Genomic DNA, 24,551 nt, shown 5'->3' on the forward strand with positions numbered 1-24,551 from the left:
TCAATAACATGTTGAAAGACTTAATTATATTAGTATATAATATTTTTTAGAGTAAATTATACTTCATTCATTAGATGTTTATTTATCTTAAATATTCTAAAACATTTTTATTAAAATTACTATGTACTAGAACAAACGAGAATATAAGGAATTTATAAGAAGAAAATCAATTATGAAAATGTTGTTCATTGTGTTGTTATAGGCTTCATGTGATTCAAGGCAAATTTTAATACCAATTGTAGATATTACTTTAAGAGATGAATTATGATACTCCTTCCTAACAGTGAAAATTGAGGTTGATTTATTATAATAACATTGATAATGAACTATTTTGCATTTTACAGATTTTATATTTATACTTGTCATTTTCATAAGAGAATAATTTGAAGTAAGTTGAGTACCTTCATTATCGATTAGGCCCCTAAAATCACATTATTATGTCAGACGAAACGGCTATTTAGTATACAATATTTGAATGTTTTGATCCTTATGTTGTTTGTCTCTACCTTCAATTTTTTCCTCAAGTAAGCACTCTATATGTTTTATCTCCATGATTAGAGATAAATTACTATACTGTATAGATGATCACCATCTACGCAACCTTTGAAGCTCACCTTTTTTGTTAGTTATTCCTGGGACTAACTCTTTTAGTAGTTCCAGGTTATTCAAAGGATATTGTTTATTACTGTTCTGATACTTAGTACTTTTAATAATGCAATTAATTATATGTGTGTGGCTCGTAAAAAGTGAAGGAATCAGTTCTTGAACATGAGCAAGTCTTCGTGACTCCTTATTTCTTCTTCAAATCACGAGGCAAATAAGTATCTACTTCATTGTCATCATATGGGATTCAAGATGTCAAATTTTACTACGAGACAGCAAATGTATTTCCTTAGTTATAGTGGCGAAGGATATCCCCCTCCCTAGAGAAGGACTTAAATGAGAGGAAGTTGAAAAACACTTATCGGATCCCTGATTAATTTGGATGATCTTTTCTGACCTTAAAATTGATGAAGGAGGGATAAAATAATCTATGTAGCTGGATACATTTCAGGATCATTAGTGCACGATTTTTCCTAATTTACATACTACAACGTCAACATATATATCTATGGTATCTTTATAAATGATCAAACAGGTTGAGGTTTTTGAGGAAGAGTTATTAGCATAAGCGTACGGAGATATATCATATTCGATGACTATTCATATGGAGCCTTATAAAGTTTTAGGGATTTCCCGGTGTGCCGGCGGGATGGTTTCTCTCACCATAAATAAAATAAGCCTTTCAATGACTCATTTTCCTTATCCCATTCAGTCCAAACCTTACTTTCATCCTTTGGCCATGACTCCAAAAACCTCTGAATACGCAACATTCATATTGATACTCCTTTCGTCGTTACCTTTACTGTTGATCCCATCATTGACTAGGCATAAGCCTGATATCAATATATTTTATGAGTCTGAACGTCTTGATTGATAGTCTCCTAATTATATAAATTCGATATTTCAACTTTTTCAAATAGTATATAATTAAAGCTTAAGAAAAAACGAAAAATCCAATGCTGAAGTTTATCAGATTAGGGTATTTGTGAGCTGCTAACTTTGAATTATTGTATTAAGATCATTATTACATTTCATATTTAGTGTTTCTGAAATCTTCATTTAAAATAATGGACACTGTAACTGGTAAATTTCATTGATTGCTCGAACTTTATATAGTTATAAAAAAACTAACAATGACGTTGCGTTATCAATATTTGAAGAGAGTTAGATGTCGGAACAACGGGATAGAGTTCAATTAAACGAAGCGTATTGTCATTTTAAAAACGTTAACATTATATTAATTTAACTATAAACCTACTACCTACCTGGTCTGTTCTAAATAGTTTCTAATTATTTAGAATTAGACCGCAAAACATAACCAAATAAGGAAATTTGTTTTTTAATATAGTCCAAATATATTTTTTTTTCAAATTTACAAACATTATTGAGAACGAACATATTATATTATATATATTTACCATGTTAAATATCATGCTGAATAGAATATTAGTTGATGGATTGAAGTTTGTTTATGCTTACTCCATGATATCTTACATCACAGCTACTCCTGAAGAGAAAGATAGTTTACTTGGCACACCGAATTCTAGAGCTTCATTTGTTGCCACATTCATAGACAGGATGCAGGACAGTTTAAACTCTGATATTATCGCCGTTGTGGGAGTAAAGTGCAAGGAAGGACACTCCTGGTCAGCGTTTCTTCAAATAATTTCATTTGCTTTGTTTAATGTCATGGGTAGAAATTTAAGTGCTAAACTGAATGATGCCATCCGATTTTTAACAAAAAAGATAATGGTAGCTAAGAATTCAGAAGCTAATATAAAAAAAGCTAAATTTCAATCAAAATCTTCTGACTTGTAGACTTGGACCAACTTTGTACTTTTTGATTGTGCCTTTTCTCTTTTAGATGTTTTTAATGTTTATTTTGATTGAAGTACTAATAAAATACCACTTCTATTAGAAGTATATAGCCTCATTTTTATTATTTTGATGATTTTTCCTATCAAAATACTTTCAAAAACTCTTTATTTTGTTGCAAAACACTTGAAGAGAGACATTCTATTTAGAATAAACGAAGATCCATATTGGAAACGCGTGAGCGCAGTGTCCTGGCTACAAGAGTCCTTGATATAGTCTAGGACTAAGCAATTTTCTTTTCTCTCGCGTGAGGGGTACATGAGCCGGTATACACGTACGTAACTATAGAAATTTATTTTCCCTCTTTTTTCTTTTTCTCTCCTTTAATTACTTACTGAGGTTTTGAGTTATATTTGTAAATCGGCTTCCTCCCTGTGATCCTTGAACAATGCCTGATCGCCGTATTTTTCCCTTCTTGCTCTTCAGACAACCCCAATTATGGGGTCTAACTCCCGGTCATCCTGGATCTCTCCTATTATAAATAAGCTTGCGTCTCTCCCTCGTCTGTATAAAGATTTTTCCCTTCTTGCTCTTCAGATGGGGTCTTATATAAGGCCTAACTTTTCACAGGTAACAAACTACTGAAAATTATCATTTATTTTAAGTATCAACGCCCTCATTACAGATTTCCTCATGATCCAAATGTGAGAAAAAATTGGATTAAAAAAATTATAAATATCCATCGAATTTAAAAAAGTCGCTGTCAATTTGCTCACTTCATTTTCATTCAAATTGTTTCATCACCGAGAGTTGTGATTCGTTGACTCGGAGGAAGAAGAAAAGGGAGTCTCAAGTTCTTTAACGGCGGAGATTGAAAAAGGGTCAATTCCAAATGCACCTTTCTACCTCAGCCAACCTCTTCCTACAACTCGAGGAATAAATCGTCTCTTTCAAAATAGAAATGAAACTTTTCAACTTAGGCATGAACTTCAGGTGGAGAGTTATTTTAATGATGTCAAATGTGACTCCCTTTTTGACCTTAAAAAGAAATTAGGTGAGATCCATTTTAATGCAAAAAATAGTATACTATTTTTATGTTAATTACAGATGATACAGAACTTGTCGATGGATTTAACGTTCTGATGAGAAAATGCTCAGAAGAAATCATCATATTCAAGATATCCAACAATATTGGTAAAGGCCCACAAATCTTGAGTTGCTTACTTATTAAGAAAGACTTGTAATGTAAAGCTTTTTATAATGGTGTAAAGATACTCTCTCTTGAAGTGTTGTATCAGCAGCCCTAATTTTACGAAAGTAAATTCCATTCATGATGTCAGGTAGTTAATTATTTTCCTCAAAAGAAAAGAGTAAACTTTGCATGCGAGCAAATCCTTTACGCTTTATCTATATAAAAAAAAAACAGTACACATCAAGGACATTATCTATTGCAACTTCCTTAAAACCAAAATTGTGTATAGATTTCTTCGAAAGGAAAATTTGTTGACGTTACCCCATCCTAATCACATCAGTAAAATAACAAAAACAATGAATATGTCTACAGGTTTCACAGAAGTTACAAAAGCTTACCTATCCTAAAGAATTGACTCTCTATCTAGTAGAGAAAAGATTTGTATGCTCATAACGGATGAAGTTTATACTGCAAAGCAAGTACGATTTCACGATGGGAAGCTGAGTGGCCATGGAAATGATAAAGTAACTAAAATGCTTTCTAGTGTTGGTGGATCATTTGAGGATATAATTCAAATAAAATCATCTCATATGCAGTCATTCAGATATTACCAAAAATTTGAACTTTTTAACTAAAGAAGTCGCCAAATTGGGATTTAAAGTAATAGGTTCTGGAGCAGACAATCACGTTTCGAATAGACGGGCTATTAAGCAAGTCTTGTACCAAGGAGAGTTCAAACGGTACATTTCAAATCCAGTTGATCCAGAAAAACCATTTTTCCCTATGTTTGATGGATCTCATATTCATAAATGTATAAGAAACAATTGAAAAAAAGAAACAATTTTTGAATGTCCAAATTTCGATGGCGAACAAATTGGATTCATGTTTTGAAACTGTATCGGATAGATTCTGTAAATAATCCGAGGATGGCACATCGTTTGAATTAAAAAGCTCTCAATCCAACATTAAATGAAAAAAACAAATGTGAAACTTGTGACATCATATTCCATGACATTACGATAAGTGGCATGCAGTATTATTATGAAAAAGGGTATCATGAATTTAAATCTACTCTTAATTTCTAAAAAATCATAAGGAAGTGGTGGAATATTATAAATGTTAGGAGCTCCAGATCTGGAAAACGCCACAAAGACTAGACTCGAGAGCCACTTACATCAACAGACTGTGAACTGCTCAAATTTCTCAGAAAATTTGTATCATGGATTCAATTCTGGTTTGAAGAGTCAAAGAAAAAAAAAAATTAAAAATTCTTTGACTAAAGAAACATTTGAGGCAATCTATCAAACTACCTCATCGTTGGATACTGCTGCTGATACTTACTAGAGAAAAGGGGGTTTGAATTTGTTTTGTCCGGGAAATTCCTGAGTGATTGCATTGAGTAGAGATTTGCCCAATATAGAAGCATGAGTGGCTGTAATTACTATTTACAATCCGACAGTTACTTCAATCAGAAAAAGCCATCAGACTTAGGACCATTATGAAGTACACTTCGTTGTCGATTCGAGACCTTAAAAAGAACATTGGAAGAGGCTATAAAGATAGATGAGTCAAAATGTATGGAAGATATTGCTGTTTTTCTTGAATATTTGGATGACATGGTTATTCCTGTTACAATCGAAGACGAATCTAAAAAGAATATTTTATTCTTTATTGCTGGATTCATTTGTTATTCGCTTTCTAAAACAATTAAGTGTCAGGACTGCAAAATTTACTATCTTGTGAAGTCAAAGAATCAGATTTATTCGGTTTTGTTGATAGAAATTCTCAGTCGGAATATTTGAACATTTGCAATCGAGGTGGACTGAAATCTCCTTCATATTCTCTATAAATAATTGTAATATTTATTAATATTTTTATCATACTGTTATGAGCCACCAAATCCTTTACAATATCTTAATCAATTCTGAGAATCTACAATCTTTGTTAGCATCTGCAGTGGCGGCGCAGATGGAAAATGAAGAAATCACTGATGCAATTTTACTACAAGAATGTAATTTTGGTCATAATGTCTTCAAGGATAAAGCTACTGTCATCTCAGCAAAAATATTTTCATGCATAATTTTGTTCAAACACAAGTTAGACTTTAAAAAAAGAGAACGGTGAAAGATAATTCATCTTTAAATAATCAGCGAAAAATAGCCAAACTGCTTTTATAAATTCGATGTATATTTTAAATTTAATATGTATTAATAAAAATTTGATGATAGAAAAATAACCATTTGACTTCATTTCAGACCATTAGATGGTACATAAAAATGCTTTAGGTGTTAGGGATGCTTCTTTTGAATGTGAGATGTCAACTGAAGGGCCAGTCAAAAATCTGGGATGGCAAATTAAAAGAATATAATTTTTGAAACCATTTTGAATTTAAAAATGGAATTATTTACTTATTTTTATATATAAATTTTCATTTGGCCAAAAAGTAACCTTTTGTCAAAAAAAAACCTTTAACCTTTTTGACAAAGTGGCCTTTGTCGTATTATGTATCCTACTATAGGTGTGTATTTATAATAAATAATTCTTTACATTCTCTTCCACTTATTTAGTTACATTTATTTTTGTTATGACGGATCTTGTACGCCTCCTCTTTTAACCCGTAGTACTTTTAATCATGTAGTCCTAGTATATAGTAATGCACGGATTAGAGCTCCTTGATTGTTGTTCCTTAAGCTGGTGATCTGATCAAAAGGGTTTTTCAGCTTATGATCCATTTCATTTATGTCTTTCTACCTAAAGGCATTTTATTTCTACCTATATAGCTAGCTAATTATGAAATATATTTTTTACGTCTTGTTTGATTTTATATAAATCTTTCTTAAATTTTACATTAAAAAATGCGTAATTTTCAACTAATTTAGATCAAATATATATTTTATATAATTGTTATATTTGGATAGATAAGATTCCCCACCCAAGGATATTAGAATTTGAGCATTTCTTGTTGAGAATAAAGTATCTCGGAGCCCTTCTTTTGTCTTAACTCTTAGGGAATATGAAGTATTTATGTCTTTAATGAATGAAGATCAATCTAAGCATATGAAAGCACATCTAATTTAAAAATGTGTCTCTATTTATTAAAATTGTGTGTGTATATGTTTGATATGTTTCAACCATAGAAAAAGAAATATATTTCTTTGTCTATGGTTTCAACATTAAAATAATAACCAATCTATCATATTCATGCTGTGATAATCCTAAGTAAACATATCTATTTTATTACAAATTGATAGATGTAACTTTTATGATTGTCTAAATCCTCTATAGTTACTTTCAAAGATTTTTTACCATGGATATATATTTGATCTAAATTAGTTGAAAATTACGCATTTTTTTAACATCCATTAGCTGAAAATACCGATCGAAATCAATAATTTGATGATATATATTTAATTTAATCATTTCTAGGATCTTTATAAGAAAAAAGACAATTTTGTATAATTTCATAAAAAAATATAAACTTCAGTAAATTATAAATATGAAATACAGTCAAAAACATAAAATCACTCGGTCTAACAAGTCCCCCCTCTTTTAAGTTCATTAAAAAAAAGAATCAGTAATTTGATGGGTTTTTCATCGATTAAAATTAAAATAATAAGATGATTACATGAGCCAAACATATCCGTACAATATTCATTTACTCCTAAAATAAGTTTTGCAGGAGCCATTGCTATTTCCACAATGTTTCAAAGCTTCTATAGTAGAATCATAAGATAACTTCAATTATATACTGACTTTGGTTTTTTCAAAAGGTTGAGAAAATAAGACTTGGTGAGATAATTGATGTGTATATTTGATTCCCGGCCCTTTTCTTTACGATATATTTCGACAACATGGTGAGAATGAGTTTCTAAGGGTTCATCATGGCTTTGAAAAGAGGAAAAATCTGAATGTTTCCTATTTTGAGATTGAGAACGGATTTTCAATAGGCAGCGTGGTAAAAACATTTCCAAGTTCGTTCTTAAAAATATCATTGGTTGATCGAATGCCCATCAGTCAGGATGGTGACTGGTCTAAGCCCAACGTCAGTGACAAGTTTAAGAACTTTGAAGAACCATTGTTTCATTACTTTTGAATCAATCCTCGATGGAGGAACCATTGCAACTACATCGTTATACCTGCCTAGAACACTTTTAAATATAAAACACAAGATTGTTTGGGTTGATCCATTATCCTCATATCCGTACAGCTTTCAATCCCTGAATTAAACTCTATGTGCAGAATACACCTCGTCTATGATGATATAGAGACATTTCTGTCCTTAGCATCGAGCGAAGCTATTTTACAACTCAAATAATCAGATGTTGAGTTATCTATTCCTGATTCCATTGATAAAATGCTGGTGAGACTTTTGATGTGTTTTTCTGAAGGCAAAACAATTAAGCCAGACGAAATTATTTCTCAATATAAAGTCGGACTTGTTGTTTGCCATAGCACGGACATTCCTAGAATTAGTGGAGAATATATCCTGCGATATGGAGTTTTTGAATGAAGTAATAGCTGTTCATGTATAAATTCAAGATAATTACTTTTTTCCTTGAAGTTATCGAGGGCATCTATGATATCCTCTAAAATAAAGGATTGCTCATTTTCTTCTTTATAACTACTCAAATAGAATAGAATATTTTTCACATTTTGATCCTCAGGTTCAAGTTCATGAGCAAGAGATCCTTGCTTGACTTTGGTGCTTGAATTGCAACCAGGACTAAAAATTAAAAGTATTATATATCATGAATAATACATTTAGAGTTGTGGAGTCGGAGTTATAAAAAAAAATTATAAGACTCCACAACCATGTAATAACTAGTGAAGCATGACTCTATCATCAAAAATAGTTATAATTGCAAACATTTATATTTTAACATAGTTATAATTCGATGATACTTCGTAACTGTAGTAGTAAATAAAAGGACACCATCACAGGTCCGGATTTATCATAATGACTGAAGGGCCTGAAACCCTAGAGCCCCGCGCTACACTTACTACAAAAAGTGCTATATAATAGGCCCAGCGTCCCCCAACCTCCGCAGAAGAATTGCACAAAACATCCGGTACCACTCTCTCCTTTACACTATGGGACCCTGCACGCTGTGGACCCGTCCCTGGAGCTCACCAATTGTTGGATGCAGAAAATCTTACACATCTCCTTCAATTATAAACGTATCACCTCTAGTAAAAACCTCAGGATACTTTTGACTAAATTAAAATGAAAAACAACGTGGATTTACTTATATACGTACGTTCTCCATCTCTTTACTACTCTAATAAAATATTGCATTTTATCTCTATGAGTCTATGGTTTAATAACATTTTAAGGAAAAAATATAATGGCAGGTTCTTAGTCAATATGTATAATTTAATTTCTTCTTCAATATATCATTGCTACTTCTTTAGTTATAAGTCACGTGGCATAACGTCACTAAATCGTCACACTATTGCAATGCTTATGTATCCTTTAAGCAGAAACTGTTTCATGAATGATAAACAAGTATGGCGAATCCATTTGAAATTCTTCATTGGATCTCAAATTATAAATATCAAGAGGAAGTATGAATTCATGTCGAAAGATTCAAATTACTACCTCACTGTCGAATAACTTAATATATATAATTAAAAATGCCAGTGCTTTATAGTGGATTCTCTGTCACATGGTATGATCCTAGATCTTCCACAAAAAGGGAAGTTTATTGCTGTCAACCATCTTTCTAATGTTCAAAGATTTCGGATATAAGGAAACAAACACTAAGATATCAGAAAAATACATTAAGCAAACAAATATCTCAGAATGCCCATGGGACTTATACATGGAGGTGGATAATAGTTAAAATGTCGTTAAGACATATTGCAACTGCACGGCTGGTGGTTGCTAACATATATGCTTTGTAAATTTCATCAATCAGGAAATAACTGAATCCTCAAAGGAAGAATCTTGCCAATTCAAGACACCAATTCGAAGTAATAGGCAATTGTATCCCAAGGGGAAAACCATTGATGGGATTTTCAACCAAGGGTTTCACTATAATTTAATATTCAGTTTGATTAACATTACTGGGTAATAAAAAAAAATATAACTCACAGAACAGTATATTAACGCAGACTGACGCCAGAACGTCATAGACTGTATTTAAGAAATTAGAAACTATTTACTACACAGTAACTCTTCTAACACTTCTGTAATTACCGATCTCACAATACTGACAAAATAAGTTTAAGGAATAATACATTTAATTAGTGATTATATATTTTGTGTACAATTTAAAGCTTGTATAATCAAATTATACATGTTGCAATTTCTTCGTCTTAAAATGCAATTATTTAATTACATTATTGGTCATTCTTTAATACAACTTACATTGATACTATCATTTTATTTTGATCTATCCAAAGTACATGGTTTTTATGTATTTATGAGAAACACTACCGGAGGCATTTGAACTTGATAATGTGCCACAGAATACTTATATTTTAGTCATTTGTATTAAAATAGTCAAAATTACACCATTAGATCATCCATGGAATATTTAATTATTGCATGATTTTAATCTCAATTCTCAAGTACTGTAAATCCTTCGTTTAAAATTATTCATTCAATTTTTTGGTATTTTTCTTATACAAGTTCTAACTTGTACAAAATTGCAACTTGTACACAACATGTATATTGAATAAAAAAACACACTTCCTCTTGCTTAGTGTTTGAAATCCAATGATCGAGCTGTTGCAATTTGATTTGAACGAGAAAGTGCAAATTATTGTCCTTCAAAGGCTTCAAAGGAACCGTTTAACATCCGACACGACTTGACTGCAGATATACGGCGCTAGTATCGCGGCAAAACTTTAAAAATATTTTAAACAATATTTATAATTATGACTGAAAACATTATTAAATGTGGAAAATCCAAGCTCAAAGCTAAGTTTATATAAAAAGAAAATGATGCAAAGAATAATTTGAATTTTTGGAAAGAAATTCGACTCACTCTTTTTGTTTAAAATTTGAGATCCTTAATTGTACATCGCGAACTATCCTTACATATTGGTGAAGAGGCAAAAGCTGAAATCAGAAATACTGACGTTATATATGACGTCATTCTAAGTGCTGGATGAGAAAGAAGTAATTAGTAAATAGTATACTAAATAGCAATGCTGAAACAGAAAATGAAATGGGTTAAAGAATATAAGGAAATCTAAGTTTCACAACACTTGACTTATACATACTCAAAGTCATAGTCATACATCATATGAGCATACTTGATACTACTTGTGTGCGAATAATTAGATTTTCTACTGGAAATGTCGTTGTTCTAATCAATCAGTTTGGCACGTTTCCAAAATGGAGGAGGAAGACTTACCCTTCAAACATCGGATTTCCATGTCCAAAATTCGATGGATTCGAACCTATTTCCTGTCACTTTCCCTATTTCCTCTTCGAGTTCTGTCTGTTTTGATCTTTGTAATCCTCTATTGGATGGCTGCCTCCGTGACACTTCTTGGGAAAACAGAGAGCCCCATGGTCGGCTGGAGAAAGAAAGTGAAATGGATTGGGGTCCTGTTCGGAAGATTTGCATTTCGTTGCATGGGTCTTTTTCCCATAATCAAGGGAGAGCCTAATCCAGAAGCCCCTGTCTTTGTTTTAGCACCTCACTCTTCTTTCTTTGATGCTTTTGTCGTCTTTTGGTTGGGAGAGATCCCTTCCATAGTCAATCGCTACGAGAATCAGAATATTCCCTTTATCGGCAAATGCATACGTATGACTGAATCCATTTTTGTTACGAGAGAAGCCGCCAATTCACGTCAGCAAACAATGCAGGAAATCATATATCGAGTCAAAAACCCAGCCTGGCCAAAGTTGGCCCTTTTCCCAGAAGGGTCCACTTCCAACAGGAAAGCTTTAATGCCTTTCAAAAAGGGTGCTTTTGTTGCTGGTGCTCCAATACAGCCAGTTATTATTCGCTATCCAAATACTGTGGATACCGTGACATGGACGTGGGATCAATCCCATGGTACTAAAACAGTTGTTTGGCTCACGCTCTCCCAGATATATACCAAAGTTATAGTCGAGTTCTTACCCATTTATTACCCCTCTTCCAGTGAACAGAAGGATCCCATTCTCTTTGGAAATAATGTTCGTCAAGTCATGGCTGATGCACTCAATATCCCCGTCTGTCAAGATAGTTTTGAAGAAGTCAAAAGAAAATACGCTCATAAATATAAATCCAAAAAACTGGATTAACCCTTATACATATTTTAATTTTATCCTTTCTCTCTCTCTAGCTATACTGTAATATGATTGAACATGTATATCAGTAAATATGTTCAATCAATGATGATCTTTTATTAATGACTCAATGTAATATGTTGCTGTTTGTCTTAATATGTACATTTTGCAGCTTAAACACTTCCAAATAAGTTAATTTTCAGTTGTTTCAAAAAAGTATTATTCATATCCAATCTCAAGAAGGCCACATGTACTTGCACATTACACAGTCATACTCTCCAAATATTATACAAAAATATAATCACATTTATAGCCTTATTTTAATTGTTCTCGAGCTTTATTTATTAGTCTAATTTGTTTCATAGTTCATTAAGTATAACAGGATACATAGATTCAAAGAACAAATACAATCGTAATTTCAATGAGAGTATCGGTTTGGATTGTCTCACTTCAATACATCTATTTTACTGCACAATAATCTTCCTTTATACCTAAAAATTCTAAAGCATTTTTGTATCGTATTTTCTCCTTTACATTCTCCTGGAGTTGATTAGACTCCTCGATTACTTTTCCAGGGTAGGCTGAATTAAATCCTGTTACTTCACCGAGTGGAAAAGGATAATCTGTTCCTAAAATAATGCGATCCTAAAAATAATAAACTGTGTCAAAGCCAAATTGATATAGGTGTAATATGCATATTTTGAACAATTACTTCTCCAATAGTTTTGACCAAAAAATCCAATGCCGTGGTATCATGAACTAAGGAGTCTGTGTAAAATTTTCCAATGAATTTCCTTGGTGCTATATTTGTATCTGTTGCACATAAATCCGGACGCACGGCAAACCCATGATCAATTCTACCCAGAGTATATGGGAAAGATCCACCACCGTGAGCAAAACATATTTTAAGTCGAGGAAACCTTTCAAGTATGCCCCCCATCAGGAGTGATACTATAGCCGTGGCAGACTCTGCAGGCATACCTATATGCATTCTTTTATATTTTTTAAAATTAGGAAAAGAATATAATCAAAACTTGCCCACGAGCCAGGGTAACCAATATTTAGAGTTTCTTCCACCCATTTGCATATCCCAAGGGTGAATGAAGAGACAAGCATTCAAGTCCTCTGCTGTCTTAAATTCAAAACTTAACAGAAATTATGATACTAAATCAATTCATACTTTATAAATAGGGAAAAGCTCTGGACTATCTAAATTCCATTCACCAATGTGAGATCCAATCTGAAATCCTGGCATTTTTAACTCCGTCACTCCTCTTTTCATTTCCTCAATTGCTAAAAATAACTATCTACTTAAGTATTTAAAAATAAATGATATGTTTGCATTAAATTATACCCAATTTTGGTGCTTGTGCCGGAATTGTTCCTAAAGCTACAAATCTTGTTGGATACTTTTGTACAGTACTTGCCAGGTTGTCATTGAGAAATCTAGAGAAATCTAATGTATGTTCAGGTTTTGCCTAGTTAAAATAACAGATTATGACTTCGGTTTTTAAATTTTGCCTCAATTACGAAATACCCAATAGTTAAACATAATGGGAACTGTGGAAAGTGCCTGAATGCTTATTCCATCTCTATTCATATCTTTAATTCTTATCTCCGGATCCCAACAGTTAGAATCCACACGTCTAAAAAATTTCCCATTTCGCATCATATCTGCTTTACCCTTCTCTTGGCATTTCTTGTGATCCATTTGTACCCAACCATCATATCCGTATTTCTAATCATATAAATATGGATTTAATAATAGATGTAAGTTAAGATTATACCTCCTTGAGATTTGGCCAAGTTTCGGGTAAAATATGATTATGAATATCAATTTTCATTCCTTCTTTCTTCTCAGTCCAGTCAGTAAAACTAAATTTTATATAGTTTCTATCCTTTAAGCATAAACATAATACTGACACATGATAGAGAGTTGGGATGTACAAAAGCAAAATAATAAGCCATTATGACGAGAAAAACTAGATTTTATAAGAAAAAAAAATACATAATATTATAATATATTAACATTGTAGGGGGGGACCAGAGATTCTTAACTCAATTACCCAGAGCTGGTTTAATTAAGACACGTCAAAATTTACCGCATCATACCTAAATATGTGTGCTATTGTTTTAAAATATTTAGAGATTATAGGATACTCAACTGTAGTTTTTCTACAAATGGCACGACCCTTCAAGTCTTGCAATTGTCCTATAGCCAGGGACAGTTACATCAGTTAAAATTGAGTTTGAGCTAGAAAATTAGACAAAATAATATTATTTGAAGAATAAATATCTTTACTTTTTAAGGTATTGAGTGATTAACTTTCAATTTATTATAACAGATTAAGGCGTAATAAGATTTATTTTATTGATCACTGATCAGTTCTATAGAATACATAAATCCACTCCCACAACCCTATTCAGTGCCCTACCCTGGCTACAAATATGGTTACTGTCATGTGTAAACATTGAATATATAAAACTAGTGAAATGAATTTTGCAATGCTCATAGTGCCAACAATATAGGATAATAATTAATAGCAAAGGGTTACCTGGCGTTACTTCAGGCAAGAAGGGAGCGGGAAATGACATCGACAATAATCAATATTATTCCTCCTTAATTTTTAGATCCCTTCGGCGCGGGCGAGCATTATAATATATGTATTATTATTTATTACGAATAAAAAATAATGTTATGACTTATGTTATAAACTTTAAATAACATATCACCGATGTCTATGCATAAAAAAATTGTCTAGATCAGAAGTCCATTTTTTATTTTTGTCCAAAAATTGCCAAATCGAAATTCTCAAAGAAAATTGCAAAATTGTACTTGGAAAAACAAAAAAAGTTCTGGAGAATAATGTCGTCGAAAAATTAAACCTCGATAGCTGGTTCATTTTGCAAATATTGCAAAGGACACACAGATTGACATAAAGTATTTATATACCTTTACAGATTACACCTCTGAAGTTCATAAATTTAACAAGTCCTTACCTTTGTTGTATCACACAACCTTTCCTTCAAGAAGAAACAGAAAAAAAGGATAGAAATCATCTGGTAGTTAGCCCAATAAGTCAATCACACTAACTTCTATTTATTTCTTAAGGACTTCCAAGCTATCATTGTCTCTTTATCTCTACCAATTTTAAAATGAATTAAATATTTATATTTCTCAATATTAAAATCCTTCATAGATTTTATTCGTTACTGTACATTAATATTGTTTTTTTAATATTTTATTAATAGCGTAGCTATACATTTGTATTTCTGTATGATAACCAATATTTATTCATAGAAATAATAAGATGGTCAATCTGCATATACTGTATATATTAGAGTTTTTATGTGTGTGTGTCCTGTATGGGTAACACCATTGGTCTTAGGAGACTGAAATTTTGTATGGGTGCCTCTTTTGAATCTGGTAAGGCTAAGACGGGAGTCCCAATTTCGGGGAGAGAGGGATCACATAAGAAGGGCTTATTCTATATAAAACACAAAAGTTATTTTTGGAGTTATTGGCGACTAGATAGGGGGTTAAGTTATAAATGAAAAAGTGAATGGCTTCTCAAAAAACAACAAACGGTGAAAAACTTTGAAAATTTTACCGGTGATCGTTTCCAATTACTTTTATAAGTCATGTCGTCTTGAGCTAAAATTCGTAGTGGTTAGAATTTGCTGTCTGATCTGCAGGAAACTAACTGGATTTTTTTCCTACATAAACTGAATTAAAAAACAAAAAACAATAACTTCAAATTTTAAGTAGGAAGTCTTACTTAAGGTTAAGTGGGAACAAGCAAATCGGCAAAAATCGTATGGCAAAAAGCGTGATACAAAAAGATTTATGTAGATAATAAAAATAATAATTGGCATACGATAAAAATTATAACAGTTGTTGCAACTGACACTTTTTTACCTTAGCATTACAATATCTCAAATTTCTCCTGAATGAAATGAATTAATTTTGAATTTTAATAAATCATATGGAAAAAGAATAAATAATTTAAATGATAAAAAAAAAACTTTTCATATAATGAAAAAAACATTGCTCCTTCAAAAATTACTTTTACACCTCAAAATAAGTTTTTATCCAATATCTCAACATGTAATTGACAAAAATGATTGATTTTTGCCACAATAATTTGCATTAAATATAAAATTATGTTGTCAATCTTGTGACTTTAGTTTTCTAGAGAAATGGTCTGTTGCAACTGTTATTGGTCTCCTCTAAATAAAACATCTGAGAACAAATGGTATTCAAAGATGATTTTAATAATTCCTAAATTCATATATGTTGTACATTGCACATATTATTAATTATGTAAGGTAAAGATAATTATTTTATATACTAGATATTAATATTAAAAGGATTCCTTTGATTTTTATAATGAAGTGGATTCAATTTCATTCTTTGGGGATGCAGTAAGAGTGATGCCAGCAGCATTAATCATACTATGAAAAACAGAATCGCTATTCATATACAATTCATTAGGTGATCCAAATTCTATGACAGTCCCCTTATCCAATACCAGGATTTTATCATAGTCAATGATTGTCTTTAAGCGATGAGCAATCGTTAAAATAGTACATGATGGAAAATAGCAACGAATTGTTTCTTGAATTTTCTCGTCAGTTTCCCAATCCACTGCTGCAGTTGCCTCATCAAGGATGAGAATCTTGCACGATCTTAATAAAGCTCTTGCTAAACACATGAGTTGTCGCTGTCCAGAACTTAAATTGAGTCCTCCTTCAGAAATGGAATGATTTAATCCATCCTTCAAATCTCGTATATATTCTTTCAAATGAACGGAACCAAGTGTATTCCAAATGTCGTGATCAGAAAACGCATTTTCGGGATCCAAATTGCTTCTAAGTGTTCCACTAAAAAGAAGGGGTTCTTGGGGTATTACAGTCAACGATTCCCTAAGGTCGTGAAGTCCTAATGTTGAAATATCTTTTCCATCAATGAGTATTTGACCATTTGCTGCTTCCACAATTCTAAATAAAGCTACACTCAAAGATGATTTCCCAGCTCCTGTTCGTCCTACTATTCCTACTCTTTCACCTCCAAATATTGTAAAGTTAATTTTTTTGAGAACTAAATCGGAATTTGCTTTATAACGCAATGAGTAGTTTTTAAACTCAACTTTTCCTTGACTTGGCCAATTGTAAGAAGTATCCTTATGCAGCCGCCACTCCTTTTCTATGTCCAATCCAGCATATTCTTTTAATCTTTCAACGGCAACGATATTTGTTTCTATCTCAGAAGTTTGTCTTACAAGCCAATTTAAATTTTGGGTCAGGATAAGAGCATAACTTATAACTAATCCAACCTTTCCTGGTCCAACTAATTCAGGATTTGTCATAGTTAAAATGGCAGCTCCAAAAATACAGAGATTTCCAATTGTCTCTAGCCTCATTGCGAGCCAGCGATTTGCAATGATACTTGGATAATTGCATCTTTGATTTGTATCAATTTTATTGATAGACTCAAGTATAAATTTACTCTGGACACCATATGCACGAATGGAAGAGAGCCCATTCAACGACTCAGAAAAATGAGAGTAAATAGGAGAACGTGTCACAGATTGCAATCTTTTAAGCTGTCTTGAAGAGGCAACATATATATTTTGTATGAGAATGAATACCAGAGAAGTGGGAAGTGCAAACAGTAAGAAAAGAGGTAAAACACTCACAATCAGAATTACAATTCCTAAAAAACTAAAGAGGCATGCAAGCCATTGACGTATGTTTGAGCCGAGGATATTATCACATATGCTTATGTCCTTAGAAAACCTATTCAATATTCTTCCTTGTGGTGTTGAGTCAAAAAAACTAATTGGTGCTCGCATAATTCGATCGTACGTTTGATTATGAATAACTTTAGAAGCTTTGAGTGTAAACATGGCGACAGATAGCGAAAGCAAAAATATAGTTACAGCTTGACCAATACCTAGAGCACCATAAACTCCCAAATAGAGGTCTCTGTATTTAGGAATAGTAGCGTTTCCATAATCCTCTTGAGTCCAGGCTTCTAGCCATATTGATGATCCAAACCCGAATAGTTGATTAAGCATCTGATTAAAAATTATTAGAAAAGCACCTAAGAACCCAATGCTCTGAATATAATACTTATATACTGACCAGGAGACCCGACCTGTTTCAAGACCTTCCTTCTGTATTATAGCCGCTTTTTCTAGATTGTTGACGGTAGCATCAAAAGTCTTAGGAATATTGTTATAATTGTTTATATTATTTTCTTGTACCCCGTCCTTTTCTTGTTCTTCCTCTTCTTCAATGGTTTGAATAATTTTTTTCTCTAACAGTTCTTGATATGTTCCTTCGTGAATGATCTCGCCTTTTAACATAACAGCGATATGATGCACATGAGGTAGATAAGAAATACCATGAGTGACAAGAAGTCTTGTTTTATCTTTGATAATTCCTGTGTTATTGTTGAGAACATTATTAAACACACTTTTACCCACTTGAGAGTCAAGAGCTGAAAGAGGATTATCAAATATATAGACATCAGCATCACTGTAAATTGCTCTTGCCAAGGATATTCTTTGTCTCTGTCCACCAGATAAGTTTATCCCCCGTTCTCCAATTTCTGTTTCATCTCCTGCTGGCAACAGAGACAAATCATAAGTTAAGCAACAATACTCGAGAACTTGATTGTACCACTCTTCATCATAAGGCTTTCCAAAGAGGATATTGTTTTTTAGGGAAGTGTTTTGCATCCAAGACTCTTGAGGAACGTAGGCAATCTGTCCTTTTATTCTCACTTTTCCACTCTTTTTAACCATTTCTCCAAGGATTGCGGAAATCAAAGATGATTTCCCACTTCCCACAGTACCAACAATCGCAGTGAGGCTGCCATGTTTTATTCTAAGATTGATGTTTGAGAGTGTATTTTCTGAATCTTCAGTGCTCCACTTAAAATTTCCATCACGAATGACAATGGCATCGCCTTGATCTATCTTTTGATTTATTTTCATTGGAACACGCTCAACGGCATCTTTTTGGAGTTCATCAGAAGTAAGGAGCTGGTTGATCCTCTTTAAGGAAACAGTAGCAGATATGGCTGCCACTATCACGAATGGAAAAGCTGCCATTGGTATCTTCATTTTGTTGATGTAAGACTGAGTCACAAATGCCTTTTCTGCTGTTAATATATTTCTATCATCAACCATGACAAAGGTTGCAAAAGATGCAAGCGCTACAATGAATGGAGTGGATGACCAAATAAATCCCATAAAAGAAGTTAACCATGCTGCTTTCTTCAAAATTCCAATTTCTACTCCTCTTATTCCTTCAATTTTGTTAATGTACGATGGCTCCCATGCATAGAGTTTGAGAATACGTATTCCACCTAAAACCTCGTTTAGTATCTTGGTCCTATTATCCTTTGCCTTCATTTGCTTCATTTGGAACTTTTTACCGAAATAACTCAAAATAGCATTCACAGGAATAGTGATGAGAAGGATCCCAGTACCTCCTATAATGGCCCAACCTAGTTCGTTATACATAAAAATTACGCTCACAACAATTTGAAAGGGAGAAGACCAAAGGAGTGTCAAAAAAGGCATAAGATCTGCAATTCGAGACACATCTACAGACATTATGTTGACAATTTCACCAACACTCTTATTTTTTCTGGATGAATTTGATAATTTAAGACATTTCCTGTACACAAGGGACGTGAGAGACGCTCGGATTCTCATACTTACTAAAAATACAATTTCAAAATACTTTGCTAGTAGTACACTTTGGAGAAATGACACTATAATGAGCATACTAGGATATAAGTATCCCTTCCATGACCTTTCCTTCATTTCAAATTCACTATCAGCATGATTGATCATAAGTTTCATGATTTGAGGAAGAACCATGCTCAAAATATCAGAGAAAAACTTAATAGTCGAGCCTATCACGAATTCAAATCCAAAGGCCTTCATCAAAGGAATTCCAATTTTTTTGTTTCCAGATTTAAAATAGTATTGATCTAATCTACGACTCGTTTCTCCACAAGTCAAATCTTTGTTCAAATTCCATAAATCATCCTCAGTGATGGGCTTTTTAAATCCCTTCCAAAGAAGTGGTGTGATCCATTCATAAAATAATAGAGAAAAGAAACTTGCATCTTTTTTCGGATTTTCCTTGGTTTTTTTAGACTTTTGCTTCAATACTGTTTCAGAGATAGAATAGAGAACTGTAGCGACCAGGACACAACCTGTTTGCAAACAAATTAACCATAGGTAATCTCGTCCAAGGTCCTCTGGATGTGATTCTATCCTTCGTATACTCAGACATGAGGAGATGAGAAGTAGAAAATAAAAGAAGAATTGAAGTGTTGATGTCTTTGAACATCGACGAATCACACCATCGACATGAAGAAAGAGGGAAAATCCAAATGAGGTAATCATTAAGAAAATCTTCAAAAAGTCGGATAAGGTATCAAAATCCTGGATGAAAATGCCTTCAAGGATGCTAAGTACAATGAGAATACAGGGTATTGCAGCTTTGAAAATTGAAAATGGATCAAAGAGAGTCTTGGGTGAACTGCACTTATTTTTGTTGTATAGGAGTTCAAGAGGTGAAAGCAGAAATAGTATCATGGATGGACTCAGTGATATAATGGTTTGAAAAAAACAATCCGAAAAGTAGGGATAATTTGTATCCCATATCTGAGATAAATCCCAGAAATTGTCTTTACAAAATTTCATGTGTACCTTGTTGATGAAACTGTATCTATGATTAACTAAGTCTAACTCTTTTTTTTTCTTCATACAAACGATTGAATACTAAATATATATATAGAGATAACTCTACGAATCCATGGATAATATTATCTATTGTTGAAATATATATAATGTTTTGTTTATTTGATAAACTATTTAACTATTTAATTAATAATTTAGAGGCAAGGAGATAAAAAAAAAAATATACTTCATATTCAAATGAATTGATTAGTATTCGCCCACAATAAAAAACTATGTATCATTTTTTTCCAGTGAATATTATTGAAACTCTATATTTTGAAATTAATTTGTTATTAACTTTGATTTTTATCTATATAATTCTTTCACGTTGAAATATGGCACTGAATCTTACACTACAAACTTGTTTTTTTTAAAGGCTCTAAAGACTAAACCTAGGGAGATTGAATGGTTATTTTCATATTTCATGGCTTAAATGGGAATAAAAATGTGAGTTTCAGCCGGTGGTAGCTTCAATACCTTAATTTTGCTGAAAAGTGTGATTCATTCATTCATTTTTGGACAAATATGTTGTTACATAAAGTAATTAATTACTTTTAATAATTATTTTGAAAATATGTTTCTAAGCCTTAGAAATAGTAAGGTAATTGTGATCTATTTCTATCATTAAGGTATGACAGTTTTATATCTATATTTATATTGTTGTTTTAGTCATATCATGGATTTCAATTTTACATACATAAATATAACATCAGGCGAAAAATTCTTATTTATTTTGTGATAACAATTATATTATTATTAACCTCGCTTTGCTATAGATAAGTCACTATGTTGCATAATTTAACAATTAGTGCTGAGATTCGGTTCGAAATCTATTTCCTCTCGGGGTTTTTTTTTTTTTTTTTTGACCAATATTTTATTGAGAGACATGTCAGGCAAGAGTAAGTTGTACACATATATGCCTATGAAAATATTTACACTTCAGACGGCGTCATTGTACCGATGTTCCCAATTTGGAAACACACATGACGTCAACAAAAATTCACCTATAAAATATGTCCAGGCCTAATTCTTTTAATGGGACCGATCAATACCGATCTTTTCTATTGGACTGATCTAGATATCCTTTTTTGATCTGACCGGTCCAAGCCTAAGTTCGTTCAAGTATCGAATGAGTTCGACCCATCAAAAATTATATATATATCCCACCGACCTTTAATTTTCAGACCGAATTCCAACACTAATACCTACTTTCTATATTTTATGAATAATTGTAGAATAGGAATAAAAATAAAAAAAGAGAAGAAGGTTCATAAAAGTAAAAATTATATAATAATGACGAAAGGTCTCGCTTACTGATAAGATTACTACCAACTGCTAGTCAAGCTAAATATAAGGATTGTTTTTGTGATGTTAGACCCGGTATGAAAAGTTTAAATCTTACCACGAAGCATTCTTATATATGAATCGGCATCCATCTATCCTTTGTATAATGGATTTTTTTTTGGAAAAATTACCGTCTTGAAATAAAAAATGTTAATTAACATAACAAGTAAGAATTTTTTTTTTAAGAATTGGCCATTCGAACAAATTATGCAGCAGCGGATTTTTTCTCAAAAAACATTTTTTTTTTCTTTAGGATTTCGAATTATGGAAAGACCAAAGATCGAGTTTCACTATCATTTATATAGCAACTTATGAACATAGGGTAGGTTAAATGAAAGTTCAATAAAATACGGTTCAACCGACCGTTCCTTGACATATGATGATATGATATATGATGTATTTTGTGGGAAAATCCGCCATTATCTTACAGGATTTGGAAGAAAAAAAACAAAAAAAACCTCTCTTTTAGTATATCATAAACAAGATAATGTGTTAAAATCAACACTTTCCAGTTGCTAAATGAATCTGTAGTGATGTGGGTCTTGAGATCGATCTTGGTCTCAAAACTGATTTTAAAAGGAATATTACCCCCAAATCGATTTTTTGTCATTAACTAAATGAAAACTTTAATTTTCATAAGAAAAACAAGAAAATATTTTTTCTCTATATCTGGAGATATGTTGTGCGTCAACATAAAAAAACTTTGAACAAAAATCAAGAAAGGAACACAATCCCAATAAAGTATATTTTTACCTCATATATATATATAGTATGTCTCAATATAGCTCGGACACTTTTTGAAGGAACAATAACTTCTTTGTTCTTTCACTTATTTACAACTAACGGTAGTAACAAGTAATACTCGAAATTATGATGCATCGATGAACAGACAAACTTTGCTTGAATAATATAAGCTTTTTATGATTAATTTAGAAGATAAATCTGGAACTTCTCCAGAATGATGATAACAGCTTTAATTTTTTTTTTGTTCAGGCTACCAACAACTAAAAAAACTCGAACGCTAAAAATTCTTAAGGTTTACAACGCTGATCATATGTACAACCGTTTCCTTTTATTTTATAATATGAGGCGCTGAGCTTTATCTACACACGCTCGTTGCTAAAAATGAACCGTCCTTAGACAAACCAACATTGCATTATTTATAATAAAAAGTTGAATACATATTGAAAATATGCCATGAGATTAAGCTTTTAAAGATTTATGCAACAGTGCAAATAATATGCATTGACAAAAAAGATGAACAACTAAGCACCTATAACAGACCAAACAATGGATTTATAAATATATCTTCACCCTTTAATCTACGAAACAGGATTTAATTTTGGATTTTTACGAATTTATGGGTAAAACTTACTTAAGATTTATTTTTTCTCCTTAAAATTAAATAAATTACTTAAATTTTACAATATTTTCTATTAAATAATCATCCAGGAACCCATAAATTTAAAAATTGGGTTTCCCAGGATATAGATACAGAACAATTTCCCAGGAAATGAGAAGGACTACCCCATAATCAACAGCCTATGAAAACAAAATACTTGGCCGAATCTTGTTTGGTCTATCAAAATTTTTGGAGGGCAATTGCCTCCTGTTTTCCCTTTTGATGATCTTCAAAACCACTCATCAACTGCTCAATGTACATACTATATATGTATTATAGGACATATTAATTTGCCTAACCTTAATACAACTTTGATTTTTAGACAGAATCCTTTCCTTCCTTCAAACAATACCAATTTTAATTCAATTCATAGAACACTTATGTTATTCAATGCTTTTTTAAAATCATTTTTGATTCAATAGCAAGCCTGGTTAATTATTGCATCTACATAATTTCTTAAGGTGCGGCCTCACTTCTTCATTCATTGCATATGCCAGGTTATTGACCCCTAAAGTGATATTCCAAGACACTTTGTGTCTTACATACATATGGAAATAGATGATGGATTAATTTAAATCTGTATCACTCGGGCTAAAAGTTTCAGAGAAAGACATTTATTTACAACGCAATTCCTCTACTTTAAGGAACAGGTTTCTCTATTAGCTCCTCGAGAAATTATTTTATATTCCTTCTTTTTCAGAAAAATGAAAATGGCCTATTGACCCTCCTCCATGTGCCAATTACATAATAAGAATGACGTCAGATTTCTCTCTACATACCTATAAATTATATAGTCTTTTTTTAAGTTCTTTCTTCTCCAAAGTAATATCAGTAACATACATATATATGTATACTCATTATAGTTATGGGCCTGGGGCAAGATTATCATCGAAATGGATATACGAGTAGTCGAGTACCATCATGTGAAATTGTGGGAAATTTCTCCACTGCTTTATTATCAGGGAGTTTTTTGCCAACGCTCCTTTCATATAAAAACAACAGAGAGGCAACCAAGCAAATATTTTCTTCGATGATGATGATGTAATACTACATATAACATAATACCTACATACATATATACAATTATTTGCACGCCGAAAACAATAAAATTTACGTTTGACTACAACAATTTCCTATTTGGGGATCTTTTCTTCTATCACCATAGAAAAGTAAGGAGTCAGAGAGAGTAAGAATCTT

General features: G+C 32.2%; 2 protein-coding genes, 3 long non-coding RNA genes and 1 pseudogene across 7 annotated transcripts; 4 read left to right on the forward strand and 2 right to left on the reverse strand.

The window, feature by feature from the left end:
* Positions 1 to 465: 465 nt before the first annotated feature.
* Positions 466 to 5,846, forward strand: LOC121120947 (uncharacterized). Of its 2 annotated transcripts, none has more exons than XR_011780827.1 (3): positions 466 to 2,933; positions 3,084 to 3,472; positions 3,526 to 5,846. It is a non-coding gene; the product is annotated as an uncharacterized lncRNA (long non-coding RNA). The 2 variants fall into 2 exon arrangements; XR_005865277.2 differs by lacking the exon at positions 466 to 2,933 and adding an exon at positions 3,024 to 3,048 and having other exon boundaries at positions 3,104 to 3,472.
* A 1,153-nt stretch (positions 5,847 to 6,999) lies between these two features.
* LOC121120944 (2-amino-3-carboxymuconate-6-semialdehyde decarboxylase) lies at positions 7,000 to 14,441 on the reverse strand. 2 transcript variants are annotated; one of them, XM_040715823.2, is made up of 12 exons: positions 14,396 to 14,441; positions 14,006 to 14,094; positions 13,628 to 13,822; positions 13,378 to 13,578; positions 13,195 to 13,318; positions 13,021 to 13,133; positions 12,879 to 12,972; positions 12,553 to 12,821; positions 10,603 to 12,485; positions 8,612 to 10,535; positions 8,158 to 8,333; positions 7,000 to 8,096 (listed from the first exon to the last, which is right to left on the reverse strand). In XM_040715823.2, exons 3-9 carry the CDS (start codon positions 13,682 to 13,684, stop codon positions 12,300 to 12,302), a joined length of 1,044 nt encoding a protein of 347 aa, XP_040571757.1. In that variant the 5' UTR covers positions 13,685 to 13,822; positions 14,006 to 14,094; positions 14,396 to 14,441; the 3' UTR covers positions 7,000 to 8,096; positions 8,158 to 8,333; positions 8,612 to 10,535; positions 10,603 to 12,299. The 2 variants fall into 2 exon arrangements, with proteins under 2 accessions (XP_040571757.1, XP_071745599.1); XM_071889498.1 differs by lacking the exon at positions 14,396 to 14,441 and having other exon boundaries at positions 12,553 to 12,809; positions 13,628 to 14,041.
* On the forward strand, positions 10,956 to 12,158 carry LOC121120945 (lysophosphatidylcholine acyltransferase 2B). The gene has a single exon (XM_040715825.2). It carries the CDS (start codon positions 10,956 to 10,958, stop codon positions 11,853 to 11,855), a length of 900 nt encoding a protein of 299 aa, XP_040571759.1. The 3' UTR covers positions 11,856 to 12,158.
* A 209-nt stretch (positions 14,442 to 14,650) lies between the features above and the next one.
* LOC139905779 (uncharacterized) lies at positions 14,651 to 15,174 on the forward strand. The gene is made up of 2 exons (XR_011780828.1): positions 14,651 to 14,737; positions 14,802 to 15,174. It is a non-coding gene; the product is annotated as an uncharacterized lncRNA (long non-coding RNA).
* A 920-nt stretch (positions 15,175 to 16,094) lies between these two features.
* Positions 16,095 to 20,690, reverse strand: LOC121119545 (multidrug resistance-associated protein 1 pseudogene; annotated as a pseudogene).
* Positions 20,691 to 21,981: 1,291 nt separating this feature from the next.
* On the forward strand, positions 21,982 to 22,274 carry LOC139905781 (uncharacterized). The gene is made up of 2 exons (XR_011780830.1): positions 21,982 to 22,118; positions 22,206 to 22,274. It is a non-coding gene; the product is annotated as an uncharacterized lncRNA (long non-coding RNA).
* Positions 22,275 to 24,551: the final 2,277 nt, after the last annotated feature.

The sequence above is a fragment of the Lepeophtheirus salmonis genome, chromosome 6 (assembly GCF_016086655.4).
Source record: "Lepeophtheirus salmonis chromosome 6, UVic_Lsal_1.4, whole genome shotgun sequence".
Classification (NCBI taxonomy): Eukaryota; Metazoa; Arthropoda; class Copepoda; order Siphonostomatoida; family Caligidae; genus Lepeophtheirus; species Lepeophtheirus salmonis.

What these genes read in the sequence shown, in the direction of transcription:
- LOC121120944 (XM_040715823.2), bottom strand. Translation starts at nt 13,684, where the DNA reads ATGAAAATTGATATTCATAATCATATTTTACCCGAAACTTGGCCAAAT. An exon ending in CTTGGCCAAATCTCAAGGAG is followed by an intron (nt 13,579 to 13,627) that starts GTATAATCTTAA and finishes TTATATGATTAG; the next exon opens with AAATACGGATATGATGGTTG. An exon ending in AGCTTTTCCCTATTTATAAA is followed by an intron (nt 12,973 to 13,020) that starts GTATGAATTGAT and finishes TTTGAATTTAAG; the next exon opens with ACAGCAGAGGACTTGAATGC.
- LOC121120945 (XM_040715825.2), top strand. Translation starts at nt 10,956, where the DNA reads ATGGAGGAGGAAGACTTACCCTTCAAACATCGGATTTCCATGTCCAAA.